Here is a 24,072-nt window from a genome sequence, read left to right as displayed (position 1 = left end):
CCCAGATGGATCAAAAAATAAAGTCCAAACGCACACATCTGCCTCCCGTCCAGCTCTCACCCTGTCCCTAGGCATCTCTGAGACGGCTCAAAAAGCTACCACTTCTGAAACAGTAGCAAATTTTTGTGCTGCACACCATCCGCCTTTCCAGCGTTTGAACACCGGAGTGCGCAAATGAGGCACAGTGGTGGTGTGAACCAACCAGGCCCCCCCAAGCCACTTCTGGCTCTTAAAAAAACCACAACATTGCTCCCAAGGGCATAGGTGCATGGGTGCACGTGTGCATGACCAATGGGGGGAAAGAAACCCAAGTCAAGCTATTTATTTATTTATTATCTTTGTATCCTACCCTCCCCTATTGGACTCAGAGCGGCTAACAACAGTTAAAACACATAGAACCCAACAAAGTAAATTTTTACAGTAAAATCTTAAAAATAATTAAAAACATCCCTAAATGGCATTATTAATTGTAGGTTAGCGCTGTTTGCTTTAATATCATTAGAAGTTATTAAGCGCCATATGTTTATGTCTAGGATTGGGATAGGTATTGGTGCTGTGGAATGGTGAAGTACTGGGCGCTTCCATTAGGTGTTAAAACCTGTTTAAACAGTATTGTCTTGCAGGCCTTGCGGCATTGTGGCAAGTACCGCAGGGCCCTGATGTTTTCAGGGAGAGCATTCCAGATAGGGTTGCCAAGTCCCCTGCATCCCAGAATATGAAGCGCATGACGCAATGACGTCACCCAAAAGTGACATCATCATGCTGGCAATGCTGCGCACGGGTGCTCTAGGCATTTCCAGGAAAACTCTATGGTACCTATTGTACCATAGAGTTTTCCCTCCAAAATTGCTAGAGTGTCCGGGGAAACTAGTTTTCCCGGATGTGCCTAGAGCGGCCACTGCGCACTGTCGCCAGCACGATGAGGTTACTTCCAGGTGACATCATCACACCGGCAACATAGGAGGAGGTTCCCTCTACCGGCCCAATGTGGGCTGGCGGGTTGTAAACCTCCCAGGCGGGGGAATCCCCGCCCAGACTGGGGGCTTTAGCAGCCCTAACTCCAGAGAGTAGGGGCCACCACAGAAAAGGCTCTTGCCCTAATGGTGGACAGCCGATGGTGTGTGAAAACCGTCTGACCGCGCCAAAGCATGTTCCACTCGGGATATGGGAGCTTTACGAGGGAGCATGTGGACAGGCCTCCACCGCTCCATTTTGAGCTGGCCCGATTTGGGATGCCTCCTGTTCGCCCTAAGCTGCCGGTCTGGACCCAGCCTAAGCTAATCCAGGAGCTGATTCCTCTTGGGATGGTCCAAGACCACAGCGCATCCCTCACCTGTTCAACATGACAATCTCAAGCTCCAGATCGCTTTTCTCTTTGACAACCTGGTTGTAGCGGCCTCTCCAAGATTCCAGGGTAGACAGCGCCTCGGTCACATAGTTGTCCTGCCAAACAAGCCAGGGAAGACATGTGACTGAAAGTACAAGTGCAGTGCAGCTCAGAGGTCCATGTGACGCAGAAGCATCAATGCCTTAGTGCGGCAGATAAAAACCAGGCAGTTCACGGGTAACAAACGTTCTTTGAATGATCACCTACGCTGCCCCTACGTGCAGGCTGCACAAGCAGCATGGGAATGTTCCAGAACAGGAGTCCCCAATGTGGTTCAAGAGGGGATTGGATAAACCTATGGAGCAGAGGTCCCTCAGTGGCTATTAGCCACAGCGTATTGTTGGAACTCTCTGTCTGGGGCAAGTGATGCTCTGTATTCTTGGTGCTTGAGGGGGCCACAGTGAGAGGGCTTCTGGTGTCCTGGCCCCACTGGTGGACCTCTGGACGGCGCCTTGTTTTTTTGGCCACTGTGTGACACAGAGTGTTGGATCGCATGGGCCACTGGCCTGATCCAACATGGCTTCTCTTACGTTCTTATGGTGCCGGTGAGCACCATAGAGCCTGCCAACCCCTTTCCTGGTGCCCAACAAGTTTTTTTAAAAAGTGAGTAGGGCCAGACTGGGCTTTTGCCCAGCAAGGCTTCTAAACAACCATGGGAGATTTGGTTGGCTGTGCAGATTATTAAAAACGTTCCTTCGGCAGCAGAAGCCACTGCAGCGCAACGATCTCCACTGTGTGCCTGAGGGTAAATTGCTATGGAGAGAAAAAGGGGGGCTCCCTGAGTTTAAGCAAGACCATAACAGAAAAACATCAGGGTGAAACTATACTATCAAAATATACGCATGCAATAGGGAAAACCCTTTTGGCCTCTATTTCTGAGTAGACTTTGCTCCTAAATACTCTAAGGTGAACAATATAAATGTGCACAAAAGGCATTTTAATATTCCAAAGCTTCTACCTTAAACAGACTGCAATATGAAACACACTCTCCGTCTTTACAAAGAATGAGCTTGAGCCCTGTGAGGAAGAGACAGGAGTTTTGGGTTCCACTTAAAAGCCATCGGTCTTGAAAAAGGCAATTAAACGTCTGACACCAGCTAACGTGGGCTGGCTTTATGTGGATGAATTTATTCTTTATCCTACACCTCACCGAAACAATAGTGGACTGAACGTGCAAGACTGTGAAGTGGGATAATTTGTTTCTTTAAGTATCTGTGTGCAATCTGGATGAAAGAATTCATTACAGACTGTTTTCTCATGATTTTGGTTTATGACTCAATAGCAGACTCTTAACCTTCTAAAAGTGCCTGTGTGCACTTTGATTTATTTTTCTGCAGACTGTTTGAATTCATTTTAGTGCAGACTGTTTGGGAATATAAGTTATGTTTAAGTGCCTGATTATACTCTTGTGTTTCATATTGCAGTCTGTTTAAGGTAGAAGCTTTGGAATATTAAAGTGCCTTTTGTGCACATTTTTATTGTTCACCTTAGAGTATTTAGGAGCAGAGTCTACTCAGAAGTAGAGGCCAAAAGGGTTTCCCCTATTACATAGATATGTTTTATTTAATAACGTTATCCATTCTTTCAACCATACTAAACAAATTGCTTCATGATACAGTTTCAAATCTGGTAATTGAAACCCACCTCTCTCTTTTGCATCTATCAGGACTTTCATTTTAGTGCAGACTGTTTGGGAATATAAGTTATGTTTAAGTGCCTGATTATACTCTTGTGTTTCATATTGCAGTCTGTTTAAGGTAGAAGCTTTGGAATATTAAAGTGCCTTTTGTGCACATTTTTATTGTTCACCTTAGAGTATTTAGGAGCAGAGTCTACTCAGAAGTAGAGGCCAAAAGGGTTTCCCCTATTACATAGATATGTTTTGATAGTATAGTTTCACCCTGACGTTTTTTCTGTTATAATGAAGGAAAATTGCAGCAGCCATTTTGTGCCTGTCTCTGCTTCAATCAATCATTAACAGCAAAATGGCATAGCAACTAACAATGAGATTTAACGATAGGGGGAAAAACTCAAGAAGAAGAAGATATTGGATTTATATCCCACCCTCCACTCCGAAGAGTCTCAGAGCGGCTCACAATCTCCTTTACCTTCCTCCCCCACAACAGACACCCGGTGAGGTGGGTGGGGCTGGAGAGGGCTCTCACAGCAGCTGCCCTTTCAAGGACAACCTCTGCCAGAGCTATGGCTGACCCAAGGCCATGCTAGCAGGTGCAAGTGGAGGAGTGGGGAATCAAACCCAGTTCTCCCAGATAAGAGTCCGCACACTTAACCACTACACCAAACCGGCTCTCAATAGAACATTCCTGCAATAGCCCTTTTGCAGCTGTGCCCATCACGTGGTGTTAGGACTCCTAAAGGGCCCACAGGCGCAACAGGGCAGGTGTCCCCTGTTCTACAGCTCTAGCCAAAGAACTGGTGCCCAAAGCTGATCCCTGAATGGAGAGTTTTATCCTTTCATGCAGGCACTAGGTGGGTGGGTGGGTGTGTCATGTTCTCTTTCAGCCGCTGCCAGTCTGAGTAGACAATATTCAGCTTCTGAATGAGAACAAGCAGAGAACATATGAAAATAGGAAGCTGCCTTATACTGAACCAGACCCTCTTTGGTCCATCCAAGTCAGTATTGTCTACTCAGACTGGCAGCGGCTCCCATGGGTCTCAAGCTGACGTTTTTCACACCTATTTGCCTGGACCCTGTTTGGTTGGGAGATGCCGGGGATTGAACCTGGGACCTGCTGCTTACCAAGCAGATGCTCTACCACTGAGCCTCCGTCCCTCCCCTAAGAGGATGCTTTCAGCCTAATAATGGAACTGAGGAATCTTCACAGTTGTTGGGATGTGAATGTAAGGCTGATGGAGGCAGCCATTTGTCTCGCTCCTCTCTAGCAAGGGTAGGATACTTGATATTAGCATTTCTCCTTAAAACAACTGCGCTGCTTGCATTAGAAACAAACAGCTAACTCCAACGTCTTTCACCACAGTGGTAAAGAAGACCAAGGGAGCTGGCACGCCCTCTTTTCCTCATGATAGAGAAGGGTAGAGAAGGACCATCTTATATTACAAATGAGTGAGAGTCTTCCGTAGCCAGCACTGCACTGACACAAATGCCACAACAAGGGAATACACAAACACCACAAAAACGCAATAGCCCCAGGTGATCTATCTAGAGAGAATGCACAGCAGATCTTGGCGAGCACATTCCTTGACTGTGCCACAACTTTCTGAGGCAGAAATCCCCACCCTCGTTGAAACTGCAGGCGCTTTTCAAATTCTGACTCAGCGTGGCCACAAAATGGCTGCTGCAGGCAAAGGACCCAGCCACAAAATGGCTGTCGCAGCACGCCTTCAGTCGCACAGTGAAGAACTTTTGTCTCGTGGCAAGTGTTCCCTCTGAGCTGAGTTAGTCTGAGTCAGTGTGAGTTAGCTCACCGTTTTTCAGATTCCGGCTCACACATCTTTGTCTTAGCTCAGGAGGGACTTAGCTCAGGAGCGAACTAATGGATGAAGTAGCTCACAACTTGAATGCCAGTAGCTCACGAAGTAGAATTTTTGCTCACAAGACTCCACAGCTTAGAGGGAACATTGCTCATGGTGGCACTTGCAACTGCTGCCAAAGCAATGTTTTTTTAAAAATCTGCACAGCCAAACAAATCTCCAGTGGCCAATCAAATGCTTTGCTGGACGGAAGTCCCCTGGCCCCACCTACTTTCTAAAAATACTTGGCAGACATCGAGAAAGGTGTCTGCAGGCACCGTGGGGCCCACAGGCAACGAGTTGGAGAGCCCAGCTCTAAGAGGCGATGGAGCAAAAATCACCTTTTCTGCCAGCTGGGCATTCAGCTGTTCCGCGTATTCTTCACTCCTCTCCGCTCGGTCTTTCTGAGCACGGATGGCTTTCTTCAGCGCCTCTTTCTCGCGCTCCCCTTTGTCTCTCTGCTCCTTCAGCTGTTCCATGATATGCTCCACCTCTGCCTTGTGTTGAGTCCCAGCACGCTCTAGGTTCTGGAAGAGGACAGGCAGTGTTCAGGAAGCTCAAAGGGCCTGAGCTTAAACTGGTTAATGCTTCCCCCCACCCCCACGCACACTTTGCACGTGTGCGCATGAAGTACCATCAAGTCGCAGCCAACTTATGGTGACCCTGTAAGGTTTCAAGGCAAAGAGAAGAATGGAGGTGGTCTGCCGTTGCCTGCCTCTGTGTAGCATCCCTGGACTTCCTTGTTGGGTCTCCCATCCAACTACCAACCAGGGCCGACCCTACTGGGCTTCCGGGATCTGACAAGATCAGGCTAGCTTGGCCACCCACTTTGTTAGCAGCCCATGAAACAATGCCTGTTTCAGAAAACCCAATTTTTTTTTCCATTTTAAACTTTTATCGAGAGTTCAAAGGTACAATACTTTAGTAGAAATTACAATTAAACACGTTGAGCTGGCTGTAGCAAAAGAAAACCATATACATTCTAGTTAAAGAACAACTTAAATCAGAGGTATCAAACATGCGGCCCAGGGGCCTAATCAGGCTCCCGGAGGGCTCCTATCAGGCCCCCGAGCAACTGGCTGTCATCTGCTTCCTTCTCCCTCTCTCTGCTTCCTTCTGCATCACAGATTGTTTGCCAAGCTTGCTCAATCACACAGGAGCTACAGAGCAAAACCTCTATTTTCTCCATTAGCGGAGGCTCCTCCCTTGGGGAGAAAGGTAGGGAGGCAGAATTTGCTTTGCCAGGCTCTCTGAATCACACAACAGAGCTACTGAGCCAAGCCTTCTATAGGCTGAGACTCCTCTCTGTCCTGGTCCCCTGGGGAAAGAAGGAAAGAGCCAGAGCTTCCTTTCTTTACCCATTTCCCTGGATCCCATGACAAAAATACAAAGAAAGCACCTTGAAGACCGAGTGCTAAACTTAAAATAGGTTTTAAGTTTTTTTGTAAAAAAAAATCTTTGTATTGGTGTCCTTTGTAAAGTTGACATCTCTGCGACCTAATCTAAAATAGGAACACCCATGACCCAGCTTGACATGGCCAGGGCCGACAAGGTCACATTTATGTCAGTTCCGGCCCTCATAACAAATGAGTTTGATACCTCTGGCTTAAATGACTTGTTCTAGCAATGTGTAAAAAAACCCCATTCACTAACCATCGATAAATTATGCTTACTGCAATGAGAAAAGCAGCATAGTTCTTTGCGTAGTGCCAAGCTTTCAAGGAAAGGAAACCAGATAGTTTCGAAACGAGAGCTGGAATTGGCAGAGTCAAAGTTGTAGAGAAGAGTCAGAGAGTTTGTCTAGTATACATATTTCCTGGAGTATAAGAAGCCAGCTTGTTATGGTTCAGGGTTTGGATATTTTCCAGGAGGAAGCGATAGGAAGCCTGGCCGCTGCACGGAAGTATTCCAAGAGATGTACATTAGAAAGTTTACTGGGATGAAGAGACCACAGATTTAAGAGGAAGAGTTCTGGCCTGAAAGGAATGTGGATGTTGAGAGTTTTAACTACAAATTGTTGTGTGGAAGATCAGAATGGGAGGACCTGGGGACAGGCCCACCAGCAGCGGAGATAGGTACCCGCCGTATCGCAGCCTTTCCAGCAACTGGGGAGGGAGAAAACCCAATTTGATGGAACATATGTAGGACTCCAAGTCAGGCCAGGCACTCTCTACTGAGTATTGTCTGCTCTGAGGAAGGCTTGGGCACAGAGAGGGCTGTCTAACACCTTTATCTGAGATTCCTCCTTTTTTAAAAGAAGAAGTACCTGTAGAGGGCAGGAAGAAGCCCTGGTCAGGTGATTCCTCTCCCCGCTTGAGGTTTTTTCCTTCTAAGGAATTTTGCACTCTGTCACTAAACATGGCATAAACATATAAGCTTGCTTGACATCAAATCAGAGCATTGGCCAATACTACTTAGTGCATTCCTAGCAGCAATTCCCTAGGGCAAGGGTGTTGAACTCTTTTGTTCTGCGGGTTGGATCTGACATAAATGAGACCTCATTGGGCCAGGTCATGTGTGTCATAAAATGTAATGCCAGGTAGCAGAGACAGAAACTTTATAAAGCACACAGAAAAAATGCAATTAAATATTTTTAAAAAAAACATAAAACGTGTTTAAAAGATCAGTAGGCTGTTCAGGTGTTGTTTAGGTGTGCATCTTATTAGTTGCAAAACTACTTTTGATTTATTGACATTCATTACAGAAATCTCATATTCAATGCTAGGAGCCTAAGACCCAGGGGAAAACATGAAATGGCTGGGCATTGTGAGGTTTTGTACATAAGCTGCTTCATATGCTGGTCAGCCAATGGAGAAAACGGAGGCTTTGTTCTGTAGCTCCTGTGCAATTGAGCAAGCCTGGCAAAGCAAGCTGTGATGCAGAAGGAAGCAAGAGAGAGGGAGAAGGAAGCAGTTGATAGTAAGTTGCTCATGGGTCAGATAGGAGCCCTCTGGGGGCCTTTGGCCCTTGGGCTGCATGTTTGACACCCCTGCCCTAGGGTCTCACACAGAGAAACATTTTTCCCAGGATGGTTTTTGTAGAAAAGGCCCAGCAAGAACTCATTTGCATATTAGGCCACACCCCCTGATGCCAAACCAGCTGGAATGGTGTGCCTGTGCATTCCTGCTCAAAGAAAACCCCTGGTTTTTCCTAACTCCTGCCACTTGAGGCCCCTTAACTGAAGATGCTCAGGACTGACCCTAGAACCTTCTACATACAAAGGTGCACCACTACTGAACTCGTCCCCAAAGGTGCACCACTACTGAACTCGTCCCCACACCTGAGCTCTCCTCCCATGACACAGTGAGGACTGGCAACCTTCTGCTTTTGTGGAGTGACACAACCAAACAGGTAAGCAGCCAGCCCACCAGAAGGTCATTGAAACAGCGTGTGTCTAGGGGGGTTGCGTGTGAAGTATTTGTGAATTTCCTGCATAGGGCAGGGAGTTGGACTAGATGACCCTGGAGAGCCCTTCCAACTCTATGATTCTAGATCACAGTCCAGAAAACCGAACAAATGCCATCAAGTGTCCCACAAAGCTTTAGGCCAGTTTTACAAGCAACAGGCCTGCCTGCAACACGGCAGCCCACTTGCTCTACGTCTTTTGCAGGTATTTATTTATATCCTGCTTTTCTTCCCACGGTTAAGACTCAGAGCAGCTCAGAACAACCCTGTGAGATAAGCCGGGCGGAGAGTCTGTGACATGCCCAAGGTCACCCAGTAAGTTTCCGTGGAAGAAGTGAGGATTCGAACCTGGGTCATCCAAGGTTCCATTCTATCTGCCACCTCATGCTGGAAGTGGATATTTATAAGAAGCCCAGCCAAAGCTCTGGGATTGGTAACTTTCACACAGCCCAGAATGTATCATCCAGGATGTTAGCCTCTTTTAAAGACTCTGCCACTCAAGTTGCCATACCTTGATTTGGATATTCAGGCGGTTGTTCTCAGCTTCTTTGTTGCGCAGCTGAGCCTGCAAATGGCCCCTCACAGCTTCCATAGATTTGGAGAGTTCAGCTGCTGTCTTTGCTTGGTCCTAAAACAAGGGAAATTCAGAAAGGCATGGCGTGGCAGGCCTCTCTCTCTTAGCCACACAGTCAATGCCATGCTTCACCCTGAAGGCAAGAAGCCCCCCAGCAGCACTTCTACTCAAAATGTACAGCGGTCTGAGACAATATTACCTTTTCTGTTTGTATCTGGACCAAGAGATCCTCCACTTCCTTTTCTTTTTCCTGCAGCTTCTTTAACAATTGCTGCAAGACAAAAAGAAAGAGAGAGGGCACACACCAAAGAGAATCGTCGCTGTAGCTTCCAGGAGAAGCAAAGGGAGCAGAAAGGAGCCAGATTCTAAGGAGCAAATGACACATGAAGCTGGGAGACTGATGAATGGGTCTCTTGCCATTTGAGCTGCAAATACAGTAGCAGCCCAGAGGAGGGTGACTGGGATTAGGGCCACAAGAAGGCGGGATGCTTAACCTGTTTCCTGCGCTATTTACACAGCGTCAGTTGCCTTCTTTCCAGGCGGAGCTGCTACACACAGACAACCAATATAATCTCCTGTATGTTTTCCTGTGCGGAAAAGAGCACCCACCGCTTCTCTCCCCGCAGTTCGATGTGGAACCAAGGGTCCCCCCTACAGCAGTTAAGATTGTGAAAATGTGCAGGAGATCCACAGATGGCTCAATCTCACAATTTGGCCCTAACATGCCCATATAAGGACTGGACTCTACAAACCACTACACTGGGGCCAAGATGTTTCTGCCAAGACTGCAGAGGTGGAAAAAGCAGCTGGACAAGAACTCAACCTCCCGACTGTGGAATTGCTACAACTAGGTCATTCTGAAACCATCGCGGGAACTCCATGATGGAGGCCCAGGCTACTTTCTCTCTCTCTTAGGGGGTTTCTCAGTCTGAAATCGTTTTCAAGAAGTCCTTTAAGAGCTTGTGCTGCATTTGCTAGGCACAGAAATGCTCTGAGAGTTTCTCCCTACACATGTAAAATGGGCTTGCTCTCTCGTGCAAAGCTCGAAAGCTCCAGGGATTGTATGTATATCCTGCATAAATATAATTGTTTCATAATCCTTATATAACCCCTTCCCCCCTTCTGTATCCCTTTAATGTTATCACTTTGTTTTTTAAATAAAAATACATATATCCCGCCCCCCTCCGCAAAAAAAAAAAGCAATGCTCTGGACATCAGCTGTCACTCAACCTGCCATTCCCATTTCAAGGCCAAAAAGAAAGCCTGGTCTTGCGAGGATGTGAAAACACATTCTGTTTTCTCTTTACCGCTTTCTCTGCGTCAGAATCGGTCAGTCTCTTCATCAGCACCGCCTGCTGTTCCGCCAACTTCTGAGCATCTTTCTGCAGGAGGAGAAAAAATTCACAAGGGATTCTGAGGTCCCGCCCCTTCCAGCAGGCTCTGCTGTGACAAGCCACAGGCTTCCCCTGCTCAAGCATTAGCTCATTGTCCTTTCTACCCGAAGAGAAAAGCATAGCTTATAGCAAACCCAAATACTGGGCGCTGGGAGGCCACCTAACTAACAAGCAGCATTTGAATGTGTGTGTGTGCGTGTGTGTGTGTTAAGCACTGCCAAGTCACTTCCACCTTACGGCAACTCTACGAATTAATGTCATCCAAAATGTTCAGTCGTTAACAGCCTTGCTTGAGTCTTGCAAACTGAGGGCCCTCAGGGCTTCCTTCACTGAGTCAAACTCTCTCATGTTTGGTCTTCCCCTTTTCCTGCCGCCTTCAACTTTTCCTAGCACGACTGTCTTTTCCAGGGAGCCTTGTACCAAAGTACAAGCAGCATGCATACCCTCGAGTCGGGTGTCATGGCAAAACCTGTTTCTAAAGCTTAACTGTAGTGGAAATTACATGAGGAGATAAGTGAGCCATACAGCCCTTCTCCATGTGAATGGCAGTCCCAGGACAGCAGGGGGTTAAATCCTATACAGCATTGTAAAGGAAGAACACCTGGGATGGGAGAGCTGTGTAGATAAGAAGCAGGCAACTTTGGAGAGAGGGTGGCGGCTTCAGCGATGGCTTCAAGGGCAGCTTTGGAAGACAGCGGCTTCGGACGGCAGAGGGAGAACAGCTTCAAGCACAGAAGACAGCGTGAGAGAGAAGAGGCCTCAGCAAGGGAGGACAAACTTCTAAGCTGTGTGCAAGCTGCAGAGAAACCCTGCACTCGAGCCTGGTTTCCTGGACAGACTGCTAGCCTTGTGAAGTAGACTTTTCTTTCTCCTTATAAAGCTCACTGGGTGGGTAAGGGATATTTCCATTTGTTAAAGCTGAATAAAGCTGCATTTCTTTGGCCACAACTTATTGCTTGCAGGAATCTCTAGAACCATGGGTTCTAACTATAGCCACATAGAATACATGTCAGATGTTTGAGAGCTGCAAGACATGAATGACAGATGTTTGAGAGCCACAAGAGAGGAAGGGAGGGAGGGAAGGCAGGCAAATAGATGGGTGAGGGAGAGCTGGAAAGAAAGCAACTTTAACTTTAAACGCATTCTCCAAGCCACCAGCTGGCTTGGCGAAGTGATTTAAAGAGAGAAATGCCTTTTCCAAGTCAGCCAATGGGGCAGTAGGGACTTCAAGAGCCAAATATGTGTGAAATGAGTCACAGTTTGGCCACTCCTGGTCTAGTGCAAGGGTCCACACCTTTCTGAACCAGCAGGCGCCTTGCACAGCCTTAAAAAATTGTCACAAAATGGCTGCCATAAGAGGCGGAGCCAGCCACAAAATGGCTTCTTGAGCTTACCTTCAGTCTCACAGTCAAGATCCTTGTGCTGCGAGAGCAGCTGGTGCTGAAGCAACATTTTTTTAAAAAAATCTGGACAGTCAATCAAATGCCCAATATCCAATCAGAAGCCTTGCTGGGGGAAAGCCCTGCCTGGCCACACCCACTTTCTAAAACACATGCGGGCACCAAGAAAGGCGTCAGCAGATGCCATGGTGCCCATGGGCACCAGGTTAGGGATCCCTGGTCTAGTGTCATGCCTGGATTGATGAGTAGCCATTTCATTGGCTTGCAAGCTATGGCTGTTTTCGGATGCCATGCACAAACTGCACAATTTGGCTAGCTCATAAGATAAACCAAAACATGCATCTCCCTTGCCCTTGCAGCTAGGAAGAGTGGTTTCAAAATGCACCAGTAAACAGCTCCAGAAACCTCAGGGGCCACAGGGCGGTTATGTAAGTTTTCTAGGACTGGAGGAAAAGGGCTTTGATGCCCCACATTTCTCCTCCCCCATCCCCATGATGACTAACAAGCCCAGGATCATGCACAGTAACACTTCGCCATGTCTAGCGAGGCCCAAATGACCACAGCAGCTTTCCTTTAGCAATTTAGTGCACAGAACACAGTGCCAAATTCAGAGTTGCCTCTAAAATTTTATTTTTCATTTCCCTGACCATTTGTCAATTTCCCTGGCCACCATTCAAATATAAAAAGGTAAAGGTCGTTTCCGACTCTGGGGTGACGTCTCATCATGATGTTTTCACAGCAGACTTTTTACGGGGTGGTTTGCCATTGCCGTTCCTAGTCATCTACACCTTCCCCCCAGCAAGCTGGGTATTCATTTGACCGACCTTGGAAGGATGGAAGGCTCAGTCAACCTGGAGCCGGCTAACTGAACCTAGCTTCTGCCGGGATCGAACTCAGGTGTGAGCAGAAAGCTTTGACTGCGGTACTGCAATTTTACCACTCTGCGCCACAGGGCTCTCTTCATTCAAATATAACCACAAGTTGAAAAACGAATAGAAAGGATCATGCGCTTGCAGCAGCAGGTCAAAAATCCACTGCTTGAATATATTTTAATCATAATTTCCCTGACTTCAGACCGACTTCCCTGACTTTCTTTGACCAATTTCCATTTCCCTGACTTTCCAGAAAGCAGCAACCCTGAAATTTGGACTCCTGAAAATGTTGCTATTCATTTTTTTTTTTAAGATGACATTTCTCTTTCACTGTTCTGCAGCCCATGTTTTGCCAGAAATGCAAGCAGGGATGATCACTGTTTTCTGCCTAGCCACTCATCGTAATCACTTTTTCAGCTGCATCCCATCTAACCACACCCCTCTGCGATCCTCATTTAACTACACAGTGTGTTCAGTCAAAGCAGCGTTCCACATCCAAAACACTGCTTCCATGGTTCCGTGCATCTTATTGTTTGCAGATTTGCAAAAAAACCCCAAAAACAGCCAATCTGAAGAAAACTGATGCAAACCAAGCCTTACTAAGCAATCTGAACCATTATTTGATCAGAGAGTCTGTGTTTTAAGGTTTGTCAGGGCAGAGTATCAAACAGCCCTGCAGGACTATAACACAGAGGACAAGGAATTTAGATTTCCAAAGGCAAACCATTCCACAAATAAAAAAGTGGTTTCACCCTTCGCGCTAACAGTGCCCCACGCCAGCAAAACGGAACCAAATCCAAATGCAGGCAACCAGACTCCTCCCACAGGAAGTCTTCTGCAAACAGAAGACTGAGAACAGCTGCAGAGTTTATTTATAGCAGGGAGGGTCAAACTTGCTTAACATAAGAGCCACACAGAACAAATGTCAGATGTTTGAGAGCCGCAAGACATGAACGTCAGAGGTTTGAGAGACAGAAGGAAGGCAGATGGAAGGAGGGAGAGGTGGAAAGAAAGTAACTTTAACTTTAAATGCATTCCCCCAAGCCACTGGCTGGCTTGGTTTGGAGATGTGGTTTAAAGAGAGAAATGCTTTCTCCGAGCTGGCCGATGGGGCAGTGTGAGCTTCAAGAGCCACACAATATGTGTGAAAGAGCCACATGTGGCTCCTGAGCCACAGTTTGGCCACCCCCGACCTACAGGAACATTTATGCTTAATGGTTTGCTTGACACAAGTGTTTGCAGTGCAGGATCTCTAGCAGAGATTTTTGTGCCACTCAGTTCTTCTGGTCCAAAATTACAAACAGCAGGACTCTAGCTCCAAACAGCAGAAGGCTGAGTTGCATGTTGACTTTTCTTGCTTATTGAATTATTATGCCATTAAAGGTTTGTTCGATTGACTGACTGACTTTTCCACAGGGGCCAGTTCTCGCTACGAAGACAGATCCCTGGTCACTTACCTCCCGATTGTGCTGCTCTCTCAGCAGGTCTCGGAGTGTCCGGTTCGTTTCCTCAAAAGTGTTCAGCTTCTGCAGCAGCAGCTCTTTCTGCCTGGTAAGCGTGTTGATGTCCGAAACAGTCATGTGCTTCTCCTGGAGAGGGAGGCAAATATGAAAAAAAAACAACCCGGGACAGTTAGATCTGCTGATCGGCCATGCTGCTCCCAGCAGAAGTCTGTAGAACGAAACTCTACCAGCTACACACAAGCTTAAGGAATAACTACAGAGAAACGGTGTTCAATATTGCTACAAAATCAGGCAAATAATATTTATACAATATCTACAACACATAACATACCAATAACAAGTATTGAAAGTCCAAAAGGTTCAGTTATAAACAATGTCCTTGAAATGTGGCAGAGAAATGTGTTGTAGATATTGTATAAATATTATTTGCATGATTTTGTAGCAATATTGAGCACAGTTTCTCTGTAGTTATTCCTTAGGCTTTTCACAACTGTGTTCCCCTTTTTTCATTTGAGCTACACACAAGCAGTAGTTGTACTACTTGAGTCTCTGGCACATTAAGCCTTCCCATGCAAAGCTTGCATTTCTGTTCTTGGGACACACATAAATAAAAGACGGTTCATTCTTAACTTATTTTTTCTCTATATATTTATACATCCCTCCCACAGAATTCATTGATCACCGGGTAAATCTCTAGATATTCAAACCTAAACTAAGAGAGCTAGTGTGGTATAATGGTTAGAAGTGTCAGACCAGTATCTGGGAGACCCAGGTTCGAATTCCCATCTGTGCCATGAAGAAGGGGGGCGCTCACAATGGCGCTCACCATGGCGCTCACCATGAGGGGGGCGCTCACCATGGCGAAGCCGGAGAGCAGCGCCGAGGTGCGGCTGGAGGCTTTCAGCTTGGCCCGGCTGAGGTAGAGCTTCCGCCAGGACAGCGCCTGCATGGAGTGCTCGTTGAGGCTCATGGGCTCGGGCAGCAGCGACGGCGCGGGGAGGCGAGAGACGCGACCCGGCGGGCCGGCGCTTGCTGCAGCTCCTGCCTTCTCCGCGGTCCCGCCGGCTGGCTGCCCGCTGCGCCGCCGCCTCTTCCTCCTCAACACCCCCCCATGGCGCCCGGCTGCTGGGTCGCTCGGCGCGGCACACTCCAGCTCGCGGCGCTCCTCCGGCAGCCTCTCCAGCGGAGCACCTCCCCCCGGCGGGGCCGGGCCAAGACCGGATGCGGCCCGCTCGGAAGCTCCCCTCCCCGGCCACTCCCGCCGGCCCCTGGGGTCCGCCCCCGAGGCCGTCCGGAGGAAGTCAGCTGGCAGGCCCCGGCGCGCCTCGCTTGTGCGCTTTTACGCACAGGAGCGCCTTTAGGGAGGAGCTGGCAGGCCCCGGCGCGCCTCGCTTGTGCGCTTTTACGCACAGGAGCGCCTTTAGGGAGGAGCTGGCAGGCCCCGGCGCGCCTCGCTTGTGCGCTTTTACGCACAGGAGCGCCTTGAGGGAGGTGCTACGCGGCGGCGCTGCTGGCTCTGGCGGGGAGCCCCCGAGCCCGGCACTCTCTCTGCCCCAGTGCCGGATTGAACCCTGTGGCAGTCGAAATCTCGCAGTAGCAGCGCCCCCTGCAGCTTGCAGGCGCCTTCCCAAAAGCCCCTTTGACAAAGCTGCGGGGGAGAGCAGGGCTGTAGCCACAGGGGGGCTGTGGGGCCACTGCGCCCTGACTTCCAGGCTGGGCCCCTTTACTTACTTTTTATTTTTTTTGCATGAGTGGCAGCTGAAGCAGGGCGAGCTGAGCAGGGCACAGTGCACTGAAGCAGCAGGGAGGGAGGAGGGAGGCAGAGGAAGTCATGTGGAATGGGCTGGGGGAAACGGAAGGAACCCCTCTGCTTGCATGCGAGGCGCAGTCCCTTCTTGACTCCACCAAGTTTTAGGGTTGGCTGCCTTGACTTGGCCACTTTCAGAGCCTCCAGCTTTTGCCCACACCCTAGAAAGCTTCGGAGAAGTGGCAAGCCCCACAGGGAATGAGAAAGGGTGCCCCCTGACTTTTTAAAAAGCCCCCTGACTTTTAAAATCCTGGCTACAGCCCTGGGGGAGAGGCAGAGAGAGGCAAACTTGACCACCCAGCCGGCAGCAGCCACACCAGACAAGTCCGGCAAAGAGCAGCTCGGTTGCTGGCCGCCTATGCAGGCTGGGAAGAGCTGCAAACGGGGAAAGCTGGCCCCGGGGTCTTTGAAGGCATGGGGGGCCCATAGGTCTACTTGGCCTGCTTGTTAATCCAGCCTTGCCCCCCCCCACCCCAGGGGTTTTCAACAGTTTGGCCCCCAAGAAAGTTCCGCAGGGCGGGGGTAGACTGCCCCTGGCCAGTGAAGCTCCGGGTGACAGTAGCTGCGGGGAGATCGCCTCCGAGTGTCTTTCATTGACGGGCAACGCCTTAGCTGTAAGGCTGCCCCCTTTGCAAGCTCTTCTGGGTGCACGGAAGGCAGAAAGCCAACAGATGCATCTTTCCCTATAGGGGTGTGCCGAAGCCAGGGAAAACAGTGCATCTGTGATGAATTTCTGGCTGGGGTCACGTGTCTGTAAAAGTGGCACTGAACGAGAAGGATTTGACAAATGCAACTTCTGTTGCCAGTCCTGGGGGGCAGCGGGACTTCACCTGTTCAATTTCTGCCTGTAACGGGGGGCTGCAAGGCATGCTGACCTGCCTGGGACGAAGGAAGCTAAGAAGCCAGCTCAAACACATCGATTTAGGAACATCTCGGGTAGCTAGATCCAAGTGGGTAACTGTGTTGGTCTGAAGCAATGTTCCCTCTAAGCTGCAGAGTCCTGGGAGCAAAAATTCTACTTTGTGAGTGACTGGCATTGAAGCTGTGAGCTCCTGCATCACTTATTGTGCTCTGCGGTCATCCTTCCTGAGCTAAGACAAAAATGTGTGTGCTGGAGGCTAAAAATCTGTGAGCTGGCTCACGCTAACTCATCTTAGAGGGAACACTGGTCTGAAGTAGTAGAACAATGTTCAAGTCCAGCGGCAGCATCTTGAAGACCGACAAAGTTTTATTCAAGGGTGTGCATGCACACTTCTTCAGATATCTTAAAGGTGCTACTGGACTCTAGCTTTGTTCTATCTCAGGTAGAGATTTTTAAAATACTGCAATACCAGTTAGAACTATATAAAAAGCGGCTATTGATAAAGTAGTAAATGAATTGTAGCACAATTCTAGGCCCATCTACTCTGAACTACCGGTAAGTCTCACTTTGTTCAGCGGGAGTTACTCCCAAGTAAGTGAAGAAGAAGGTATTGGATATATATCCTGCCTTCCCCTCTGAATCCTAGAAGCTGCCCTTTCAAGGACAGCTCTGCAATAGCTATGGCTGACCCAAGGCCATTGCAGCAGGTGCAAGTGGAGGAGTGGGGAAATCAAACCCGGATCTCCCAGATAAGTGTCCGCGCACTTCACCACTACACCAAACTGACTTTCGACTGCAGGGTGACATGATAGAGGTTTACAATATTATGCATGGGATGGAGAAAGTAGAGAAAGAAGTTCTTTTCTTCCTTTCTCGCAATACAAGAACTCGTGGGCATTCAATGAAATTGCTGAGCAGTCAGGTTAAAAGGGATAAAAGGAAGCACTTCTTCACCCAAAGGGTGATTAACGTGGAATTCACTCACAGGAGGTGGTGGCGGCTATAAGCATAGCCAGCTTCAAGAGGGGATTGGATAAAAATATGGAGCAGAGGTCCATCAGTGGCTATTAGCCACAGTGTGTGTGTGTGTATATATATATTGGCCATTGTGTGATACAGAGTGTTGGACTAGATGGGCCATTGGCCTGATCCAACATGGCCTCTCTTATGTTCTTATGTTCTTAAGAAGACCGCAGATTTATACCTCGCCCTTCTCTCTGAATCAGAGTCTCAGAGCGGCTTACAATCTCCTTTATCTCCCTCCCCCACAACAGACACCCTGTGAGGTAGGTGGGGCTGAGAGAGCTCTCCCAGCAGCTGCCCTTTCAAGGATAACTCCTACAAGAGCCGTGGCTGACCCAAGGCCATTCCAGCAGCTGCAACTGGAGGAGTGGGGAATCAAACCCGGTTCTCTCAGATAAGAGTCCGCGCACTGAACCACTGCACCAAACATGGAAGCTCGCTGGGCAATCTTGGGGCCAATGACATCCTCTCAACCTAGCCTACCACACAGGTTGTTGTGAGGATAAAATGGAAGAGGAGAACGATGCGAGCCACTTTGGGGCCCTGTTGGCAAGAAAGGTGAGAAGGTATAAATGAATTAAATAAACACACATACGGGAAAGCTTACATAAATGCCCTTATTGTCTGAAAACAAGCTGAACAGCAAAGTGGCTCTCGCCGGGCTTTCAAAGAGAATGTGACCAATTCACAGAGGAAAGAGCCAGTAGTACCCAACAGCTACATGAGCTAAATGAACCCTCCATCTTCAGGGGCAGTACAGCCCCTGAGGCTGGGAAGGAAGAAGAGGAGGAGGAAGGGGAGGAGATTGGGTTTATACCCTGCCCTTCACTACCTAAAAGCCTCAGAGCAGCTTACAATCTCCTTTCCCTTTGCCTCCCAACAACAGACGACCTGTGAGGTAGGTGGAGCTGAGAGAGCTCTGACAGAGACTGATATTGAGAAAAACAGCTTTGCGAGAACTTGAGACAAACTCAAGGTCACATCAGCAGGGGAGGAGTGGGGAATCAAACTCGGTTCTCCCAGAAAAGAGCTCACACACGGAACAGCTACACCAAACTGGCTCTCCTGTCTTCAAGTATCACTGCCTTCATTTCCCACTTGTGGGCTTCCTGATGGGGCCTGGTTGGCCACCATGAGGAACAAACTGGATCCCTGGCCTGATCCCGCAGGGCTCCTCCTACATTTTTAATCACCACTCTTCCAGGCACAGACAAAAGGTACAGGGAGAACCTCTCTCGCAGATGTGCTAATCTTTTCCTTGCAGCAAGTTTTGCCATGAAAAAGCATCCCAAAAAGTACTGATACCATCCCATTTCACCCCCATTAGTAGTGGGTTCAGTTCCACATCACCTGGCTGTATTTGTGGAACAGGCCCCTGTCAAACCTACTGGGAGAAGACAGGAGAAAAGGATTTACATACTCCACGGCACTTCCACACACTAAATAACGAACTTCCAGTCCACGTTGGAAGCACTTTGCAAATTAATTTTAATTTGCAAAATGGCCAAATCCACTTGCAATCAGTTACAAAAGTGCACGTAAAGTGGACTGAAAGTGCGTGATTTGGCAGGTAGTGAAAATGCCCTGGAGTCTTGGCCTCTGTCCCCACCCCACATCTCCCGCCTGCCATTTGGGAGGCTCCAGCCCCTGAATCTGAGACAAAAGGCTCCAGTCGCTGCTGGCACATACAGTTTTCAGCTTGTTGATCGCATCCTTCAGGGCTTGGATCTGCTTCGCAGCCGCTGCTCCGTCCATCTCTGCCTCCACGAGCTTGGTCATCAGACACTCTTTCTCGTGCTGCAAATGTCGCTTCTGCAGGCTGGAAAGCAAGAAGGCCATCAGGAGGCAGCAGGAGCACCTAGCGGCACCCTCTCGCAAGGGAAGAGGATTTCTTTGCGGGGGGGGGGGGAATGTTGTCAGATCCAAGCCAAAAAATGGAGGTTGAGGCCAATGTTCCCTCTAAGCTGCAGAGTATTGTGAGCAAAAATTCTACTTTGCGAGCTACTGGCATGAAAGTGGTGAGCTACGGCATAAATGAGCGTGCTCAGCGGTCATCCTTTCTGAGCTAAGACAAAAAAATCTGTGAGCTGGAGGCTAAAAATCCGTGAGTTAGCTCACGCTAACTCTGCTTAGAGGGAACACTGGCTAAGGCCTACGCTGCAGTGCGCAGTGCCTTTTGCTCCCCTTTGCTATAACTAGGGTTGCCAAGTCCAATGTAAGAAATACCTGGGGACTTTGGGGGTGGAGCCAGGAACAAGGGTGTGACGAGCAATAATTGAACTCCAAGGGAGTTCTGGCCATCACATTTAAAGGGACAGCACACTTTTTCAATGCCTTCCTTCCATAAGAAATAATGAAGGATAGGAGCGCCTTCTTTTGGGGCTCATAGAATTGGATCCCCTGGTCCAATCGTTTTGAAATTTGGAGGGTATTTTGGGGAGAGGTACTAGATGCTGTACTGAAAATTTGGTGCCTCTACCTAAAAAAACAGCCCCCCCCCAGAGCCCCAGATTCCCGCAGATCAATTCTCCATTATTTTCTATGGGAATAAATCTCCATAGGGAATAACAGAGTTCCCAGCAGACATTTCCCTCCCCTCGCCCCGCTTTCTGACGACCCTGAAGTGGGGGGAGGGCCTCCAAACCGGGGGATCTCCTGCCCCCACCTGGGGATTGGCAACCCTAGCTATGACCTGGCCACAGTAACCCACACTCCAATCGCTTCTAGGTAGGATAACTGCAGTGCATTGCGGGGGACTGGCTTTGAAGACTTTTTCCAACGGCTTCAACGGGTGCAAAACACTGAGAGGCATGAATTACCAGCAATGCACCACTCTAGTATTAAAAGCATTTCGCTGCCTAGCTGGCCACCTATAAGCCTCTGGGCACGACGCAAAAAGTACTGACTTATATAAAGCACTACATTGTTTCAGGCCCTGACCCGGGTGGGCCAGGTTAGCCGGATCTCATGAAAGCGCAGCAGGCTTGGCGCTGCTTAGTGCTTGGACCCAAGACCACCAGGGAAGTCCGGGGTCACTATGCAGAGGCAGGCAATGGAAACCAACTCTGAACGTCTCTTGCTTAAAAAACCCTACGGGGTCACTACGAGTGGACTGTGAATGAATTACACTTTCCACCACCCACTTAAGCCATTCTTTGCGTGTCCATTGCCGTCAGAAGTGGGTGGCTGCGAGACAGTGCCTTTCCTGTAGTGGCTCCCAACCGATGTGGTGTGGCGTCCCTCCCTTCAGCTACCTACTGGGTGCCATGTATTTTCACTTTCAGGCACTAAGGTTTCTTCCAGTACTTGATCAGTTTTTGCTTTGCTTCATGTGATTTTGGTTCGTTACCCACCTAACAATATCTTATTTTCAGTCGTTTTTCATTGGTTTGGGGTCTTAATGCGATGCTGGGCGGGTTTTTTTAATAGGTACGCACTGAACACTACAGCTACCAAATTAGACTTCAGGGTGTTTCAGGCTTAATGTACACTGTCACGTCATTTGTCCATTTTGTGCTGCTAGTTTTAATCTTATTAATTCAATCTTATCAAACATTAATAGAACAGGAGCAGGCCGTCAACCCAAAAAGCTGGCTCAGAGAGAGCTTCTTCAATAAACGCAGGGCTTTTTTGTAGCAGGAATTCCTTTGCATATTAGGCCACGCACCCCTGATGCAGCCAATCCTGATAAGCCAATGTGTGGCCTTATCAGGGGTGTGTGGCCTAATAGCTCCTGCTACAAAAAAAGCCCTGAATAAACGTTAATGGAATCCTCAAAAACAGAAAGCGGTAACCGGTTCAAAGTCAGCGGTTCAACAAACAGGCACTCAGGAGATTGTCTGGAGGGGTGATCCACGCTGCTTTCTGCTCTAGATATATTTAGAGAAACTGTATTTCCCAGAGAGCCAATTAAAAAGGAGGAAGACGTTGGTAGGCAGGCCCTAGAAACAGCAGTCCTCCTCCTGCTGAAGCAGAAGTTTCTTTTCCAGGAACGAGGCCTCACTGTGGAAAATGGACTGAGAATGGAAACTTTTTACATATATGAACATATGAAGCTGCCTTCTACTGAATCAGACCCTCAGTCCATCCAAGTCTGTCTTGCCTACTCAGACTGGCAGCGGCTCTCCAGGGTTTTCACACCTACTTGCCTGGACCCTTTTTAGTTGGAGGTGCCGGGGATTGAACCTGGGACCTTCTGCTTGGCAAGCAGATGCTCTACCACTGAGCCACCGTCCCTCCCCTAAATTTCCTACATTTCCTCGGTGCTGCAGTTCCCCCTTGATGCTCATTTCACATATTTAAACAGGGTAAACGGCTATTCTTTTCTTTTTTTGTTAAGTTATGGTGATTTCTTAAAAGATAACTTCCTAAGGAGTTGGGATAGGGTTGCCAGGTCTGTGCTGGAAAATATCTGGCAACTTTGGGGGTGGATCCGGGAGAGGGCGGGGTTTGTGGAGGGGAGAGCCCTCAGCATAGTACAATGCCACAGAGTTCACCCTTCCAAGATGCCATTTTCTCCAGGGGACCTGATCTCCGTCAGCTGGAGATCAGATGTAAAAGCGGGAGATCTCCAGGCCCCACCTGGAGCCTGCCAACCCGAGGGGAGATGATACTCAAAAAGGAAGGAGAGCCATAAGAAGAGGAAGGAAAAGGACTCTCATGAAAAGTTGTGTAAAATGGCGTTTAGTGTATTAATCAGATTACAACAGAGAATCATTTTTTCTGGGGGGGGGGGGGTTGGTCAAAGGCCTTGGCTAAACCTAAAGATTAGTTGTTACTTCTGACCCCTATCTAAGAGAACAATAGCCTCCTAAAACGAAATTGCATGTGACTTGCTCGACTTTAATGTTTGCAGGTTAATAGTATACAAACTAGTTTTTTAAAATTATATACAATACAAGTTAAGTAACGTTAGTAAAAACAAAACAAACCCAAGCCCTAAGAAACAAAAGGGATCGCGATATGTTGATACTGCACATCGTTCAATGAAATTTAAAAACAAACCAGCAAAATACAATTATCCTGCTCGGGGCGGAAAGTCTGGACTGAAAGGTGATATGATATCTTCAAGTATCTGAAGTGCTGTCATATAGAGCAGGGGCCCCAACCCCCAGTCCAGTACCGGTCCGTGGCCTGTTAGCAACCAGACCGTGCACCCTTGCCGCCTCCCCGCACTGTTTTCACAAGTTTAAGACCCAGGAAGGGGTGCTGAAGAGCCTCTTGGGCTCTTTAAAGGCCGACCCACTGATCGTCGGGGAAAACCACGGCAGCGGCAGCAAGCGACCAGCTGAAAAAGCAGTGCTGCCCTTGCCTCCTCCCCGTGCCCAGGAAAGAAGTGGGGAGGAGGCAAGGGTGCCGCTGCTTTTTCAGCAGGTCACTCGCTGCTGCTGCTGCCACGGTTTTCCCTGCCAATCAGCTGATCGGCGGTGGGGGGGGGGTCGGCCTTTAAAGAGCCTGAGGAGTGCTTCACCGCCCCTTCCCAGGCCTTAAACTTGTGAAAAGGGAGGGAGGAGGCGGCACCATGAGAGGGAGAGGCTGAATTCAGTGCCCCCACCCTGCCGGTCCCTGGTGCCAAAAAAGTTGGGGGCCACTGATATAGAGGATGGAGCAGAGTTGTTTTTTGTTGCCCAGAAGGCCAGGCCAGAATCACTGGATTGAAATTAAAGCTGAAGAGTTTTTGGCTAAACATCAGGAAGAATTTCCTAGCAGTTAGAGCAGTTCCTCAGTGGAACAGGCTTCCCAGGGAGGTGGTGGGCTCTCCTTCTTTGGAGGAAGGCTTGTTTCAGTGAATTTGAAGAAGTGTGCATGCACATGAAAGCTTATACCCAGAATTAAACTTCCTTGGTCTTAAAAGTGCCACCGGACTCACACTTTGTTCTGTTGCTGAGGATCAACACAGCCACCCATCTGAGTCCATTACAGAAGTGGTTCCCAAAAAAGATAGGTGTGAGAGATTTATTAATTTAAAATCTTTATAACCTAGATTTTCAATGAAAAGTTTGCCCAATGGCTAATTCCCAGCACCCAATGGCCCAGAACTATCTTGGCACACCTCTGATTACAATGTACAGTTTTCTGCAAAAAATTTAAATTGGTTTCCCCCCAAAGAGAAAATTCTAAAGCGAAAGGAAAGGTCTCAAAGCTTCCTTACACGGAAAGATCTTTCTCCTCTTTCATACGTTCAATATTGCGCCGGAGGATAGTGTTTTCATGTTCCGTCTCCACCAGTTCCTGAGTGACTTCGTCCAGCTCTTCCTTCTGCTCTTCGAGTAGACGCTTGGCCACGCATCGCGACTCATCCCGCTTGGGTATTTTGACCTGTGAACACTTTTAATTTGTGCAGCAAATTAGCATTTCAAGCATTGTGCATCACCAGAGACACAGAACATACAC

The 24,072-nt window shown here is 48.4% G+C and overlaps 1 protein-coding gene and 1 non-coding gene across 5 annotated transcripts in view; both read right to left on the bottom strand.

Annotated features, from left to right (window-relative positions):
• Positions 1 to 24,072, bottom strand: part of ODF2 (outer dense fiber of sperm tails 2) — a 64,401-nt gene that overhangs the window by 20,681 nt on the left and 19,648 nt on the right. For 3 of the 4 annotated variants that reach the window (XM_060250730.1, XM_060250727.1, XM_060250728.1), the window contains exons 5-12: positions 23,831 to 24,006; positions 19,369 to 19,498; positions 13,982 to 14,113; positions 10,166 to 10,240; positions 9,058 to 9,129; positions 8,796 to 8,912; positions 5,221 to 5,406; positions 1,334 to 1,443 (exon numbers count right to left, since the gene is read on the bottom strand). In XM_060250730.1, coding sequence (XP_060106713.1) covers positions 1,334 to 1,443; positions 5,221 to 5,406; positions 8,796 to 8,912; positions 9,058 to 9,129; positions 10,166 to 10,240; positions 13,982 to 14,113; positions 19,369 to 19,498; positions 23,831 to 24,006 — 998 coding nt within the window. The remainder of the gene's footprint in view (positions 1 to 1,333; positions 1,444 to 5,220; positions 5,407 to 8,795; positions 8,913 to 9,057; positions 9,130 to 10,165; positions 10,241 to 13,981; positions 14,114 to 19,368; positions 19,499 to 23,830; positions 24,007 to 24,072) is intronic. The other variant, XM_060250729.1, reaches the window with a different exon arrangement.
• On the bottom strand, positions 21,844 to 21,918 carry TRNAG-GCC (transfer RNA glycine (anticodon GCC)). Its single transcript has one exon. It is a non-coding gene; the product is annotated as a tRNA-Gly (tRNA).

Source organism: Heteronotia binoei, chromosome 12 (genome assembly GCF_032191835.1).
Source record: "Heteronotia binoei isolate CCM8104 ecotype False Entrance Well chromosome 12, APGP_CSIRO_Hbin_v1, whole genome shotgun sequence".
Lineage (NCBI taxonomy): Eukaryota > Metazoa > Chordata > Lepidosauria > Squamata > Gekkonidae > Heteronotia > Heteronotia binoei.
Note: the sequence above shows the minus strand (reverse complement) of the source record. Positions and strands in the feature narration are given on the sequence as shown.